Genomic DNA, 12,046 nt, shown 5'->3' with positions numbered 1-12,046 from the left:
ATTGAAAAATATAAACAGGTTATAACTAAAGAAACTGTGATTGGAATCAGGTCTAATAGCATCAAAATTTGTAATAAAAAATTTGTAGTCATTCTTTTAGGTGAAAGACAATGACATTTTGATTGCCCATGATCTAAAGGTCACAATTTGAGATTCATGCACTTGCTCTAAAATTATTTACAATATACATTACATGTGACATGAATTTGATCATAAACATTATTCAGGAGGCATGTGACGTACATGTACATGTATGAATGGCATATGACAATTAAACTGTATTATGCAATATTATTCACTTACATGGTGGCTCAGTAGGAGGTGCAATAGTTACTGCATGAGGGGGAGAAAGAGGAGGAGAGAGAGAGAGGGAGGGAGGGAGTTGTGAGCAGAAACCAAAACATATGTTCTTACCATTAGAGTTTGAGTAGCAACCAGTAGCATTGACATCAGTACAGCAATCACCAAAAATATAGCAATAAGCATCACAGTAACATGTTGCAAGATTCCCTGAGGGTGTGTGACCACGACATGATGTGTTATTAGCATAACTACAGCACCCACTGAAACCAGCACTAACACAAGAACCTACAAAGAATTAAGAAAGGACACATGTATACATGTACAAGAACAATTTATAAATGAACTACAGCTGTTGAGGGTCACTGGACATACATGTACACATATACAGTATAACCTCGATTATCCGGACCTCGATTATTATTATTAGTAGCTTGTTTAGCACTGGAATGCTTCTGATTAATGGCTTTCTACTAGTAACAAGGCTTGGATATAGCCTCCTTATGGCTGATTAAGGCTCTAGCTTTTCTTTGGAGTAAGTATACAAAGGTTTTAAAGGTCATTTCAATTATCTGGACTTTTCACTTATCCGGACCCATCCGGACCACCTGATGGACAAAGGGGTCCAGATATTTACCATACCAGGATGTTAGTTCATTAGGAGCCAAGACTTCTGTACTTATAATGTACTAAATGAACTTATACACTTATATGACTGCCCATTTAACAATTAAGATAGAGTACCTCAAACCACCCATCCATATGTGTACAATCTACAATGCATTTACATCTACATGTATATAATTGCATTAATATTGCTACTACTCAATATTATTATTATTATTATTACTGCTACCATTAGTACTATAGCAATAGCATGAGAACAATCTAAGCCTTTAGCTTTAATTATGTATAATGTGTACATACACCCATACATATTGCAGTGCTGTATACAATTGAATTACATTGGAGATATTCATTGTCAATACGTATAGGACAAACAGGATGAGTAGGATAAGAGTACATATCATTCATTACTCCTAAATTACATCATGTGATGTCTTACCCACACATACATAATTGAGATAGGAACAAACAGAATTATACAATATTTGGCAAGCGGGTATAACCTATACTATTTACTGACAGCTGCTACCTATTACTATGACATACACATACTGGTACATGTACTTGTTGATGTTCATGACGGGTATAATACTGAGAATAGTCAATAGCTACCACTTGAAAATAGAACTGTATGTACATGTATACATATACACAAATATAAATGAACTCATTGTTGATCTTGCAGTGTGCTAACTCATAATAATATACAAAGTGAATAGTTTCAAGGCAATATTATATAAACATACGTATGGCATACATTCATGCTTGAATGCACATACATGTACTTATATATGCACACGTATACATGTGTATCCTCCTGTATTGCATACACATAAAACATGACTAAACGTACATGTACACGCATTTATGTGCATTTTCAAGGAAGTCAGCCATCCTTAAAAATAACGTGACTTGAACAAACTGAAATACTACATTATAGATAAAATGAAATATCAACATTATACAAACTTAGTGTACTACACAACGGACCACATAATTTCCCTACAAAATGGAATAAAACCACAATGACATGACTACAACCCTTATAAGCTTCTGATTGCACATACTGGGACGCTTGTAACAAGTACAATACACCGCATGCATCTCCTTTGTATATTCATGTGAACAAAAATCATATGTGACAGTAGAAGCTCAGACAGTACAAGCTCAAACACGCCATTACCAACACCACTAACAAGGTGCTGGTATAATGAGAGTCTACAGTATCGATTAAATAGCTCTTAAAGTATTCAAATCACACACATGTACATGTACATGTACATGTACAAAAACTAATAAAGCATTCATAATGTAGACATAGCTCAAGTGCTCTAGTCAGAAATGACATTTTGTTATTATAATAAAATTATACGCATGCACTGGATGAATGAACATTATTTTTTGTTATTAAAATTTCATTTGTAGCATTAAAAATTTTACCACTTATTATTACCAAAGGATTAATGGATGTATGCCACAAGACTATAGTTGCTTATTAATAAATGGAATAAATAAAAATAAACAATTTGTCATGCAAGGAAATGAATGTGACAGACATCCTTTAGTAAGCATGTATATACTACAAAATGTTTGAGTAATGGTCACATGTTTCTCACGCTAACAAGTAACCTCACCTGTTTCAGTAATGTTGCTTTGTACACAGCTAGTTTGATTAATATCAGGGCAGCAATCGTTATTAATATAGCAAGACTGATCGCAGTAACAGGTTGAATTACCACCAGTCCCACGACATGAAGAACTAGTAGAAGTATTACAGCAAGAAGTGAAGCCAGCAGATACACAAGAACTCTCCAAGTATACACAACCAATGCTGGCTACATCTGGACAGCAATCACCGTATATGTAACAACTGGCGTCACAATAGCATAAACTGGATCCAGCTCCCTACATAAAGAGAGACAGTAACGTTTATAAAGAGCTTCCCCGTACTTACATGGCACGGGTAAGCGGTACAGCAGCCCGTGTAATTTGCCGCTACACACTGAGCTGAGGGAAAGAAAGAGCACATAGATTACAATGTTAACTGCTTATTTACCATGCGTTTCCTCCGGTAAACTACAGAGCAAGAAGAGAGCTGCAAATAAAAAGGAGCAGCCAGGCACCATTTCCAACCCTCTTTGTCTCTAATTACAAGTAAGTGCATGTAATATTGAAACAAAAATATATACGGTATAAAGTAACCTAGACAGCCACGTGGTTTCCGTATACTTCCGATCATGATATCCGTATACTGGGCTTTTTATCGGAGTCTCTCAATTGCACCAAGGCAACCTAGTAAAATTTACCTGTCATTGCACAAAACTAAAAAAGGTGCTTGTGGTTCATTGGTTGTTTGTGTGAGCACCCAGAGCACCTCCCTTTGGTCTCCAGCCGCTGCAATTAATATTATAAGCCAATCTAATGACCCCACGTGTCATGATTTTCATGTGACACGTAAGCTCAAGAAATATCTAGTCTATTGCTTCTTTTCCCAGTCGGTGAACTATTCTTCTCTCGGAGCCTAAATTAGATCCATCTAATTAATCCGAGAGGTCTTAACTGGCTGTAGAGTCGGAAAATTGCAGCTAAAATCTACCGACGAGAGCGACTGTCATTCTAGGCGAGCCTGTGAACCTGCGTATTTTCTGAAGATCGCCCAACTACAGAAGTATGGACCAGCCTCACTCCCTGAGAGGACTCATAGCTCCTAGTGTTCAAACTGCATACATCCCTGATCAATACCTGGTGGGTAATTCACGTTTTGTGAATAATACATTCATTGCGCAGCCACCGCCTCGGCCTCAGCTAATTGTGCAGCCACCTAGTTTTGTGAGACCTCTAAGACCTCAACAAATATTCTACCAAACAAATGCTGCCTCTCATCAATACCACAGGCCTGGACCTCCTCCTCTTATTTTTCATCCTCGTCACTCAAGACTTGTTCAAAGACCGCCTGTTACTCCAGTGCAACCAACACCAGCTGTAATGCCTTCAGCATTTAAGAGGAGACCCTCCACTTTGCAATATTTCCCTGCTTCTTCAATGAGTGGCCATGTACCACTGTCCCACGTCCAGTGCAACTGCATTTGCTATCAGTCTAAACTGTGTTGTTGCTATTCGCATAGCATTGTTCCATGTCATAGAACAACATACCATCACAATCACAACATTTATGCTCAACAGCAGCAGCCTGCCATTTTCCAATCCTGTACAAGGCAGACAAGATATGTACATCAGAATACTTCGCATGCCACTAATAATGCACCTGGTTTCATTGTTCAGGAGACAAGACAAGTTCCGGCTCCTATTGATGTTCTTCAACCTAGCGCTAGACCTGAAGTCCTCACACCTACAGGTAAGTATTATTGGTAAACAATACGCAAGCAGTTACATAATGCACCCCTTGATTACAATTGATAAACAATACACATACATGTAATTACGCCTATTGTATTTATCAGGAATGTTTTGGTACTTCTTGTGTGCAGGGGTGAGGCTATGGAGTATGGCATTTACAAATTTACACTCATCGTTATTAATGCGTTTCATCACCTGCGATTCACGAACCACGGTTTCCACATTCATAGTAATGAAACTTTAAAGTCATTGCAGGAATGAATTGAATGTTACCATGTCCCTAAATTGATTTTTTCGTGGATCCTTAACAGGGGCGGATCTAGGGGGGGCCTGGGGGGGACCAGGCCCCCCCCCAAAAAAAATTTTTCTGGTCCAAAAAAAACAGTGAATAAAAGTTTTGTTCCACTGAAGTAAAAGTACTGGTATACTTTAAAGTCTCACTGGGCCAGACCAATCCCCAGCCTACAGTCATGACTGTTGGCTGGGGACTGATATGGCTCTTGACACTATACATGTAGCCAAACCCTGCTTTTGTATAGATTTTTGTGGTTGAGTTAATTACAACTGATCTTTATCTGTGTTAGGCTCCTGGGTTTATACAATAATTGTGTAGCGTTTCAGCTGATTTTTGCCCCACAAATGTTTTATGACATTTCTGTCTATAATCATGACGAATCATTGTAGACCTCTATCTTCATGATCTAGGATTACCTTTATTCTAAATTCCTGGATTGTATACGTAGCTACAGTATACAGGTGTTTTGGGACTATATTATGGCCTTGTCGACATGTACATGCCCTTTATAAAAACAACAGTTTTAGGACAATTGTAAAGCATACTTACCATAGAATCCCTAGAACAGCCACAAGTCCCGCAACTGGATAAGCATGTTGATGTTATAACGAATATTATAGAAGTTGATAGCCATCCTTCAGTAAAACTCCTGTAGAACTACAGAAGCATGGCAACATGCCACAACAGGGCACCACTCTGAACACACTTGTGGTTAATTACCATGAGTTGACCCACCTTTGGTTTTTATAGTACATTAAAACTGGCTGGACATTCTATTCATGCTTCATTATCAGACCAGGCAGCTAATCTGACACTCTATAGTGTATTAATATTAAGATTAAATACTGCACCTAGACACTCTACATGTACTTGTTTTTCTTATCTGTACATGTACATGTTTTCCCTTATGTGCAGTACATGTACATGTTTTCCCTTATGTACTCTTAGGGGTTTCTTATTTCTAGATTCTGATCCTAATGGAGAAGAAGAAACCGATAGGATGGAAGCTCAACCAGAGAAGAGACCCAGAGTTGACGCTAGTCCTCCTTACTCGCCGCAGTCTTTGATAATTGACCTGGATCCGGACTTTAGCGATGACATCCTCATCAATGACAAACTGCCATTCGAAGATTTCGCAGAAGATCCAAACTCCAACAACAACAACAACAATAATGATAATAGCAGTTGTTTAGTGACGGAATATACATGTAGCAGTAATAGTCTCGTAAGTGAAGATGAACATAGCATTGAAGGAATAAAAGGAATATATGCTTTGTCGCCTAAAGTATTATTCCCACAAAAAGATTTCGTAGAGGAGACAGCTCTGGATTGCACTGGAGTACAAGGTGATGATGATGATACACTACTTGACAATGAGTCTGAGCAGCAGCAAGTAACCTACAGCCAGTCAACTGAGCTGAATGTACAGGTATCGGTTGCTGAAGAAACATTGAACTCTTATGAGAATGAAGGCCAAGAGCCAGTACAATCAGGCAACCAATGTAAGACAGCAACTCCAGAAGAGGCGATAGAATTCGGGATTAGTGAAGTATCTGTATATGAGATGCCTTCTCCTATAAATGATGCTGTTGAAGTGGAGGAGCTCCAGCGTCCTGATACTGAAGGGAATGATGATTATATAACTCTTACTCAGGAGGTGTCATCCTTAATATCAGTCTTAGCATCTTCTATTGGTTCACTCCCTCCTTTAGATGACTCCACCAATATATTGTCTCCTGATTCCTCTTCTCTTATTGACTCTACTGTTCTATCACCTCTTGGTTCGTTTGATGATTCTTCTAATTCCTCACCCGATTCTTTCGATGATTCTTCTAACCTCTTGCCTCCTGAATTTTTCATCGACTCTTCTAGTGCCTCCCCTCCTGACTCTATTCATGGTCCTTCTAATGCCTCACCTCCAGCTCTTATGGATGATGATCCCTCTAATTCTAATATAGATGATCTTTCTAATTCTGATATGGATCAACTCACTAATTTTGATACAGATTATCCCTCTGATACAGATACAGATGATCCCTCTGATTCTAATACAGATGATGAATTCTCTGATCTCTTGCTTTCCTTGGACAAGGACAATTCTTCTATTTCCTCGCCTCCAGTTCTTAGGAGTAGCACCTCACCTCCACCTGATGCCAAGTCTTCTTCTCCACTGCTCATATCAATTCCATTGAGTGTACTGGATTATGATGCTTCAAGTGATCATTCCGTGTGTCCTGAGCCCTCACCTCTGGTTGTATCATATCCTATATCAGTATGGCTAGGAAGACGTCAGAAGGAGCGGAATGACAATAGTCATAATAATAATAGTGATAGCAGCCTCGATGACTCAAAGTCTAGATTAAATAAAGTAATCTCTTTAATAAATATTTGTTTGAATTATTTTGTGATTATTTATTTGTAGATTCTTGATAGCTCTGCGCTCTTGTCAGCAATTGATCTGTACATTGTGAAAGGATTCTTTTTAAGTAAGGGATCTTACATTTTCACACTAATGAGTATATTAATGTTACCTCACTACACCACCCCATTAATGAGTTCCTTTTCACTGGCAGTGTGAATTAATCTATAACTTGCTGCAAGTTAATTTTTTTCTTTTTTTTGTTGTAGGTACGCTTCCAAAAATGGAGAAAGAAGTTTTGAAATATGCACTTACACATTCTCCTGCTACTGCAAATAGTAAAGCATTCTATATTGGGATCGAACTAAACTTAACGACTAAAGAGTGGGTCAGTTTCAAGCACTACGGAGATTCCTTAGACATCTTTGATAACTCTATACACATGTAAACCAATTGTAACATTATGCACATGATTACCCATTATTGTTTTTTTTTGTTGATTTATTTATCATTATCATCACCATCATTATTTTAATTATTTTAAATTAAGACAATGTCTTTCATGAGTCCGAAGTTGGGGCTGCCCCAGCCTGACGCTGGATCCCATCCGCTGGTAGCCTCGAAGCCTTTGCACCATATGGTTCCATGATTGCTACCCTGTTAAACACATGATAATAAAATTGAGTAAATGGAAGCCATAAAACTATAGCCACGGTTTTTGTTCTTAAAACTATAGTATGTGGTTTTTGGCTAAACTTCTTCAAAAGTTAAAAGTAGAGAATTCTCCATTTTTGTAATTTTTCTTGATACAATAAATGTACTTATGTTGTGTAGCACGTTTGAATTGATTCTGATTATGTTTGAAAATTTTTAAAGTTGCTCAAAAATCGGGTCAAAGTCCCTGTACTACACAAGAATTTCGACCAAAATTTTGTCAAAAATGAAAAATAAAGAGTTCTTTATCATTATAATTTTTCCTGATGTGTAATTGTGTATACATGTACTTATGTTGTATAGAAAGTTTGAACTGATTTTGATCAAGTTTATATTTTTAACAAATTTTGAAAAGAGTCTCCTGTAGACTTAGCATGGTCTATGGACTAACCTTTGTAATGTCAAAGAAACCATTACCACTCAATTTGTACAGGAGAGGATTAATGAAGCCTAGAGTACTGAGTCCAGCATTAAGACGAACGTCATTAAGTAGAGAAATCATCCCGGCAGTCGTTGGGGAAGCACAACTAGTTCCGTCGACTGGCCACGGTAAATCAATATAAACAATCAAAAAACTAACCGAAAATACCGAGACATCAGGATAACCACGACCGGACGAATTGAAATACTTATCATTTGGGGCTGCTCCACTTTTCAAATAAGTAGCGACTGCATCAGTTTGGTAGTCCGGAGTTGAATAATGATTAGAGAATCCTCCCCCGCCATGATCCCAGCATTCGTCCATAGACACTGTTCCTCCGACTGCAGTCACGTAAGGACTTGATGCTGGCCACATTGGTTCAAAGCGACCTCCCTTAAGCAGACTACAGGCGGTTCCAAAATCTCCAGATGCAAATAAAAGAGAGCGTCCAGAAATACCTAATTTCATGAATTCTTCGTCGACCCGATCCATAAATGCAGGATCAATGGAGGATTCATAGTCGCCATAGCTAACAGAATGGACCCACGGGGTATCCGTGTTATTAATAAGCTCTACTACCCACGTCATAAAATCTTCTTGATTCCCGTTAGCGTGAGACGAGACTGATATAAACCAGGTGTCAACATTGCGCCCAATGCCTGTAATGTATTGTACGTCGAGATTAGCTTCAATCCCTTGATCATTGCCATCATTCTTGCCAACAATCTTCTTGATTGGGTTCTGTGGGATATTGTACTCTTTTTGAAAATGTGCCAAGTCACTTGGACTGAAGTATTGACTCAGGAAACCAGCAATGGCCTGCGAATTGTTGCTGCTAGTAGATGCATAGCCGGATATGTTGTAAGCTTTGTTAATATAAGAGGGGGTTACATCGCCATCAGTGTCATTGCCTGGTTGAGAGAATCGAGGGCTGATTCTCGTCTTAGGAAAATCAGTAATACCAGAAATAAAGCATAAATGAGGCTTCAACATATTGGGGGTGGAGAACTGCTCGGAGCGATATACAATAAAGCCTTTTTTTGTTTTATGTTCGTATGCAAAGAAATTAGCAGAAAACATGGTCTCAGCTACAGAGACTGGCATCTCCACTACAGCAAATCCACCTCCTAGTGTGAAATCTGCCCTAAGACCATTTGATGCAAAATAGCTTGTAGTTTGAGCCACACCCTCAGGGTAAGCATGCACATGAGTAACTATCTCATCCAGAGACAAGTAGCGACCGTAGTGAAGAGATTCTGGATCAGATACTTCTTTTAAAGTGTTTTCCAGCCATTGCCTGTTAGTCTGTTTCAGCGCTAGTGTCACTTTGATCTATGGAAAAAGGTAAAGACGTTAGTTAGATCATAGAGAGTATCCTGATTTGGATCTAGACTCTGATTGTGTTTTACGTACTGTTTTGTTAGGCAATGGACGACCTATTTTTATCCAGTCTTCATTGTCAGCATGCACAAAAGAAAACAAGAGTACGGCGAAGAGAAATGGAGCTGCCACCATGTTCTGATGTATGGGTTCGGCCCTGTTGTGGTTTTAGCTGATTAAATTTACTTAGAAAAGGTGGTGTGACATGATGGTGTTTTTGTTGCTGCCTCTCACCCTTTGCTCATTTCTCTTGCTTGTTCCAGCTGCAAATGTACCCCATGATCGTGAAAAAAGACTACTACCAAACAATAAAAACTGCAATCCAGCCATTGACATCTGCCAGAAAGGTGATCTTGTTGACCCAAAAGTCTCCGATTGTACATTCTCACCAAGTTCCTCTCATCCTTTATCGTGTACAGCTGAAAGAAGTGGAGGCATTATAAGCTGGGTTGTTGGTCCTGAAAAGAACAATCGTTGTAACCCAAAAACTGATGACGTGAAGTTTGTATGTGGCTCAAAAGGTAGCAACACTCGCTGTGTGTGCAGTGACTATAAAATCCAATGGAATGAGTGTCGCTGTCAATATTGGACTGAAGAAACTCCCGGGGAGAATGATCCAGGTTTTTGCACTGCGCATTATCTTGCTGGCAGTACTGGCGTTCATCATTATGCCTGTTGTAATAATTGTATCGGAAAAAGTGCAATGAAAAACTCCAAACCGATTTGTGATGGTGTGACTTATGAAGGAGGCAGTAGTGGCAGTTATTGTGGCCATTGTGGCAAGAATCTTGGAGGAGGAGATTTAAAGTGGTATTTTAATTGTCATAATTGCACTGTTCAGTCGAATTGTCAAGCACTTTGTAACAAAAAAGTATCTACACTGCCTGGATTTTGCTGGAAGTGGGTGGACTGTTTTAAGGATTGTTGCAGCAGCTAATTATTGTTATTCATTTTTAAAACTTGAAAAATTAATGATTTTTCATTTGTTCACAGAAAATAAAAGCAAGAGTACAAATAGATACTCTTACTAAAAGCAATCTTTGTAAAGAAAAAAAATGAATGACAGAAAAAAAAATGTGGTCCATGTGAGGCTCGAACTCACGACCTTCGCGTTATCAGCACGACGCTCTAGCCAACTGAGCTAATGGACCAACACACTAGTGGAAGCCTGCAAACAATTTTTATACTTATAAATTTTAATTGTTGCTCACGTGCTGACAGGCTTAACAAATTGTTCTGCACATTTTTTGACTTCAAAACTGACAATGTCATCGTTTTTTGCTCTCTTCTTGGTGGTTCTTTTATTGCACACTGTTTCCCCTGCACCAGTCAAGCCCCCGGCTGGATGGACTCTTTTAAAAGCAGCAGATCCAAAGGAAATGGTAAGTGACATTGGCACAGGCCAACAGCAGATATCAATGTTACCAGGTATATATCAATGATTTCAATCAATACTCTTTGAATGCTTGTCTAATTAGCTTAGGCAGTCTATGCTCAATTTAAATAAATTGTCTTTACTTACTATAGAGTACATTAGTAGAGTGCTTATGCATGTAATCATTGATTACATGTAAGCACAAACATCATGATTCATAGATATGATGTAATAAAGCTGTTCTGTCACATACACAGCCAAGAATTTTAATTTGAATCATGACTAATATCAATCATGATCAGCCTGATACATTCCTGTATTATGAAAATTTGGGAAGCCTGCAGCGAAGCAATGAATCTAGCATGATACAATCATGATAATCATCCATAATACAACTATGCTGGAGTATAGCCTTGGTTCAGCTGGAGTAATAGACATGATTCAACATTGATGGCACTTAGAACTGTATCAAAATAGACATCAGGCTTGAATCATTGATTTTGGGTATTAGTGGCCTGTATCAGAGATGATAATTCTTGGCTGTGTAATTCATGTAACCTAATACTGAACTCTGCTGGGAGCATGGTTATCACAACAAATGCTGTAGACTTGCAAATTTATCATTCAGCTAGACAAAAACATCCAATAATTTCAAATTCATTTTCTAGATTACAGTAACTCTGGCAGTTAAGCAAGCCAACAGGGAATGGCTTGATACCACCTTACGCTCAGTCTCGTATCCTGATTCCCCTTATTACGGTCAACACAAGACACTTGAAGAGATTGCTACTCATGTTCATGCTCACCCTGAAAGTGTTGCAGCTGTTAAGAAACTCTTTCAGTCTGTGAATGTAGAGGCCTCGTTCACAATAGGAGAAGGTTTTGCTGTTGCCGATATCCCTATAGAGATTGCAGAGCAATTGTTCTCTGCAAAGTTTTATCAGTTCCAGTACAAAGATAAGAGTGATGTGACCACCACTCGCACTCTAGGATTTACAGTTCCCTCATATTTGAAGCCTCATGTTGATTTTGTTTGTTGCATGGATCAGTTTCCAGAGCCTGAAAGGAAGACTAAGCTCAGGTCTTATGGCTTGCCCCAAGTGACTCCTAACTCTATTGATAAGTCCTACAATATATTAGGGTATTCCGGTACCAATACTAATAACTCTCAAGCTATCGCTGGATTTTTGAAGCAGTATTTCAAGCCATCTGATTTGA

At 38.5% G+C, this 12,046-nt stretch overlaps 4 protein-coding genes, 1 long non-coding RNA gene and 1 other non-coding gene across 6 annotated transcripts in view; 2 read left to right on the top strand and 4 right to left on the bottom strand.

Moving 5' to 3' along the window:
- Positions 1 to 3,216, bottom strand: part of LOC109583275 (neurotrypsin-like) — a 7,227-nt gene extending 4,011 nt beyond the window's left edge. The window contains exons 1-6 of the mRNA XM_019998539.1: positions 3,130 to 3,216; positions 2,984 to 3,071; positions 2,882 to 2,934; positions 2,562 to 2,832; positions 415 to 588; positions 304 to 333 (exon numbers count right to left, since the gene is read on the bottom strand). Of these exons, the coding sequence (XP_019854098.1) occupies positions 304 to 333; positions 415 to 588; positions 2,562 to 2,832; positions 2,882 to 2,934; positions 2,984 to 3,053 (598 nt within the window). The 5' untranslated portion in view covers positions 3,054 to 3,071; positions 3,130 to 3,216. The remainder of the gene's footprint in view (positions 1 to 303; positions 334 to 414; positions 589 to 2,561; positions 2,833 to 2,881; positions 2,935 to 2,983; positions 3,072 to 3,129) is intronic.
- A 354-nt stretch (positions 3,217 to 3,570) lies between these two features.
- On the top strand, positions 3,571 to 7,408 carry LOC109583291 (clumping factor A-like). The gene is made up of 4 exons (XM_019998564.1): positions 3,571 to 4,282; positions 5,545 to 6,947; positions 7,002 to 7,065; positions 7,208 to 7,408. The coding sequence occupies exons 1-4, from the start codon at positions 3,598 to 3,600 to the stop codon at positions 7,384 to 7,386; spliced, it is 2,331 nt and encodes a 776-aa protein (XP_019854123.1). The 5' UTR covers positions 3,571 to 3,597; the 3' UTR covers positions 7,387 to 7,408.
- LOC109583292 (uncharacterized) lies at positions 4,095 to 5,459 on the bottom strand. The gene is made up of 4 exons (XR_002185451.1): positions 5,129 to 5,459; positions 4,996 to 5,083; positions 4,193 to 4,276; positions 4,095 to 4,133 (listed from the first exon to the last, which is right to left on the bottom strand). It is a non-coding gene; the product is annotated as an uncharacterized LOC109583292 (long non-coding RNA).
- LOC100634818 (tripeptidyl-peptidase 1-like) lies at positions 7,342 to 9,597 on the bottom strand. Its single transcript, XM_003387834.3, has 3 exons — positions 9,487 to 9,597; positions 8,044 to 9,405; positions 7,342 to 7,595 (listed from the first exon to the last, which is right to left on the bottom strand). Exons 1-3 carry the CDS (start codon positions 9,586 to 9,588, stop codon positions 7,479 to 7,481), a joined length of 1,581 nt encoding a protein of 526 aa, XP_003387882.1. The 5' UTR covers positions 9,589 to 9,597; the 3' UTR covers positions 7,342 to 7,478.
- A 933-nt stretch (positions 9,598 to 10,530) lies between these two features.
- On the bottom strand, positions 10,531 to 10,604 carry Trnai-gau (transfer RNA isoleucine (anticodon GAU)). Its single transcript has one exon. It is a non-coding gene; the product is annotated as a tRNA-Ile (tRNA).
- A 78-nt stretch (positions 10,605 to 10,682) lies between these two features.
- Positions 10,683 to 12,046, top strand: part of LOC109583274 (tripeptidyl-peptidase 1-like) — a 4,189-nt gene continuing 2,825 nt past the window's right edge. Inside the window, exons 1-2 of the mRNA XM_019998538.1 lie at positions 10,683 to 10,835; positions 11,497 to 12,044. Of these exons, the coding sequence (XP_019854097.1) occupies positions 10,719 to 10,835; positions 11,497 to 12,044 (665 nt within the window). The 5' untranslated portion in view covers positions 10,683 to 10,718. The remainder of the gene's footprint in view (positions 10,836 to 11,496; positions 12,045 to 12,046) is intronic.

This window comes from Amphimedon queenslandica, unplaced genomic scaffold (assembly GCF_000090795.2).
Source record: "Amphimedon queenslandica unplaced genomic scaffold, v1.1 AMPQUscaffold_13314, whole genome shotgun sequence".
Classification (NCBI taxonomy): domain Eukaryota; kingdom Metazoa; phylum Porifera; class Demospongiae; order Haplosclerida; family Niphatidae; genus Amphimedon; species Amphimedon queenslandica.
The sequence above is the reverse complement of the archived record's forward strand: the minus strand, read 5'-3'. Positions and strand labels throughout refer to the sequence as shown.

What these genes read in the sequence shown, in the direction of transcription:
- LOC100634818 (XM_003387834.3), bottom strand. Translation starts at nt 9,588, where the DNA reads ATGGTGGCAGCTCCATTTCTCTTCGCCGTACTCTTGTTTTCTTTTGTG. An exon ending in GTCCATTGCCTAACAAAACA is followed by an intron (nt 9,406 to 9,486) that starts GTACGTAAAACA and finishes CTTTTTCCATAG; the next exon opens with ATCAAAGTGACACTAGCGCT. An exon ending in GTTTCTTTGACATTACAAAG is followed by an intron (nt 7,596 to 8,043) that starts GTTAGTCCATAG and finishes TGTGTTTAACAG; the next exon opens with GGTAGCAATCATGGAACCAT.
- LOC109583291 (XM_019998564.1), top strand. Translation starts at nt 3,598, where the DNA reads ATGGACCAGCCTCACTCCCTGAGAGGACTCATAGCTCCTAGTGTTCAA. An exon ending in TGAAGTCCTCACACCTACAG is followed by an intron (nt 4,283 to 5,544) that starts GTAAGTATTATT and finishes TCTTATTTCTAG; the next exon opens with ATTCTGATCCTAATGGAGAA. An exon ending in CAAAGTCTAGATTAAATAAA is followed by an intron (nt 6,948 to 7,001) that starts GTAATCTCTTTA and finishes ATTTATTTGTAG; the next exon opens with ATTCTTGATAGCTCTGCGCT.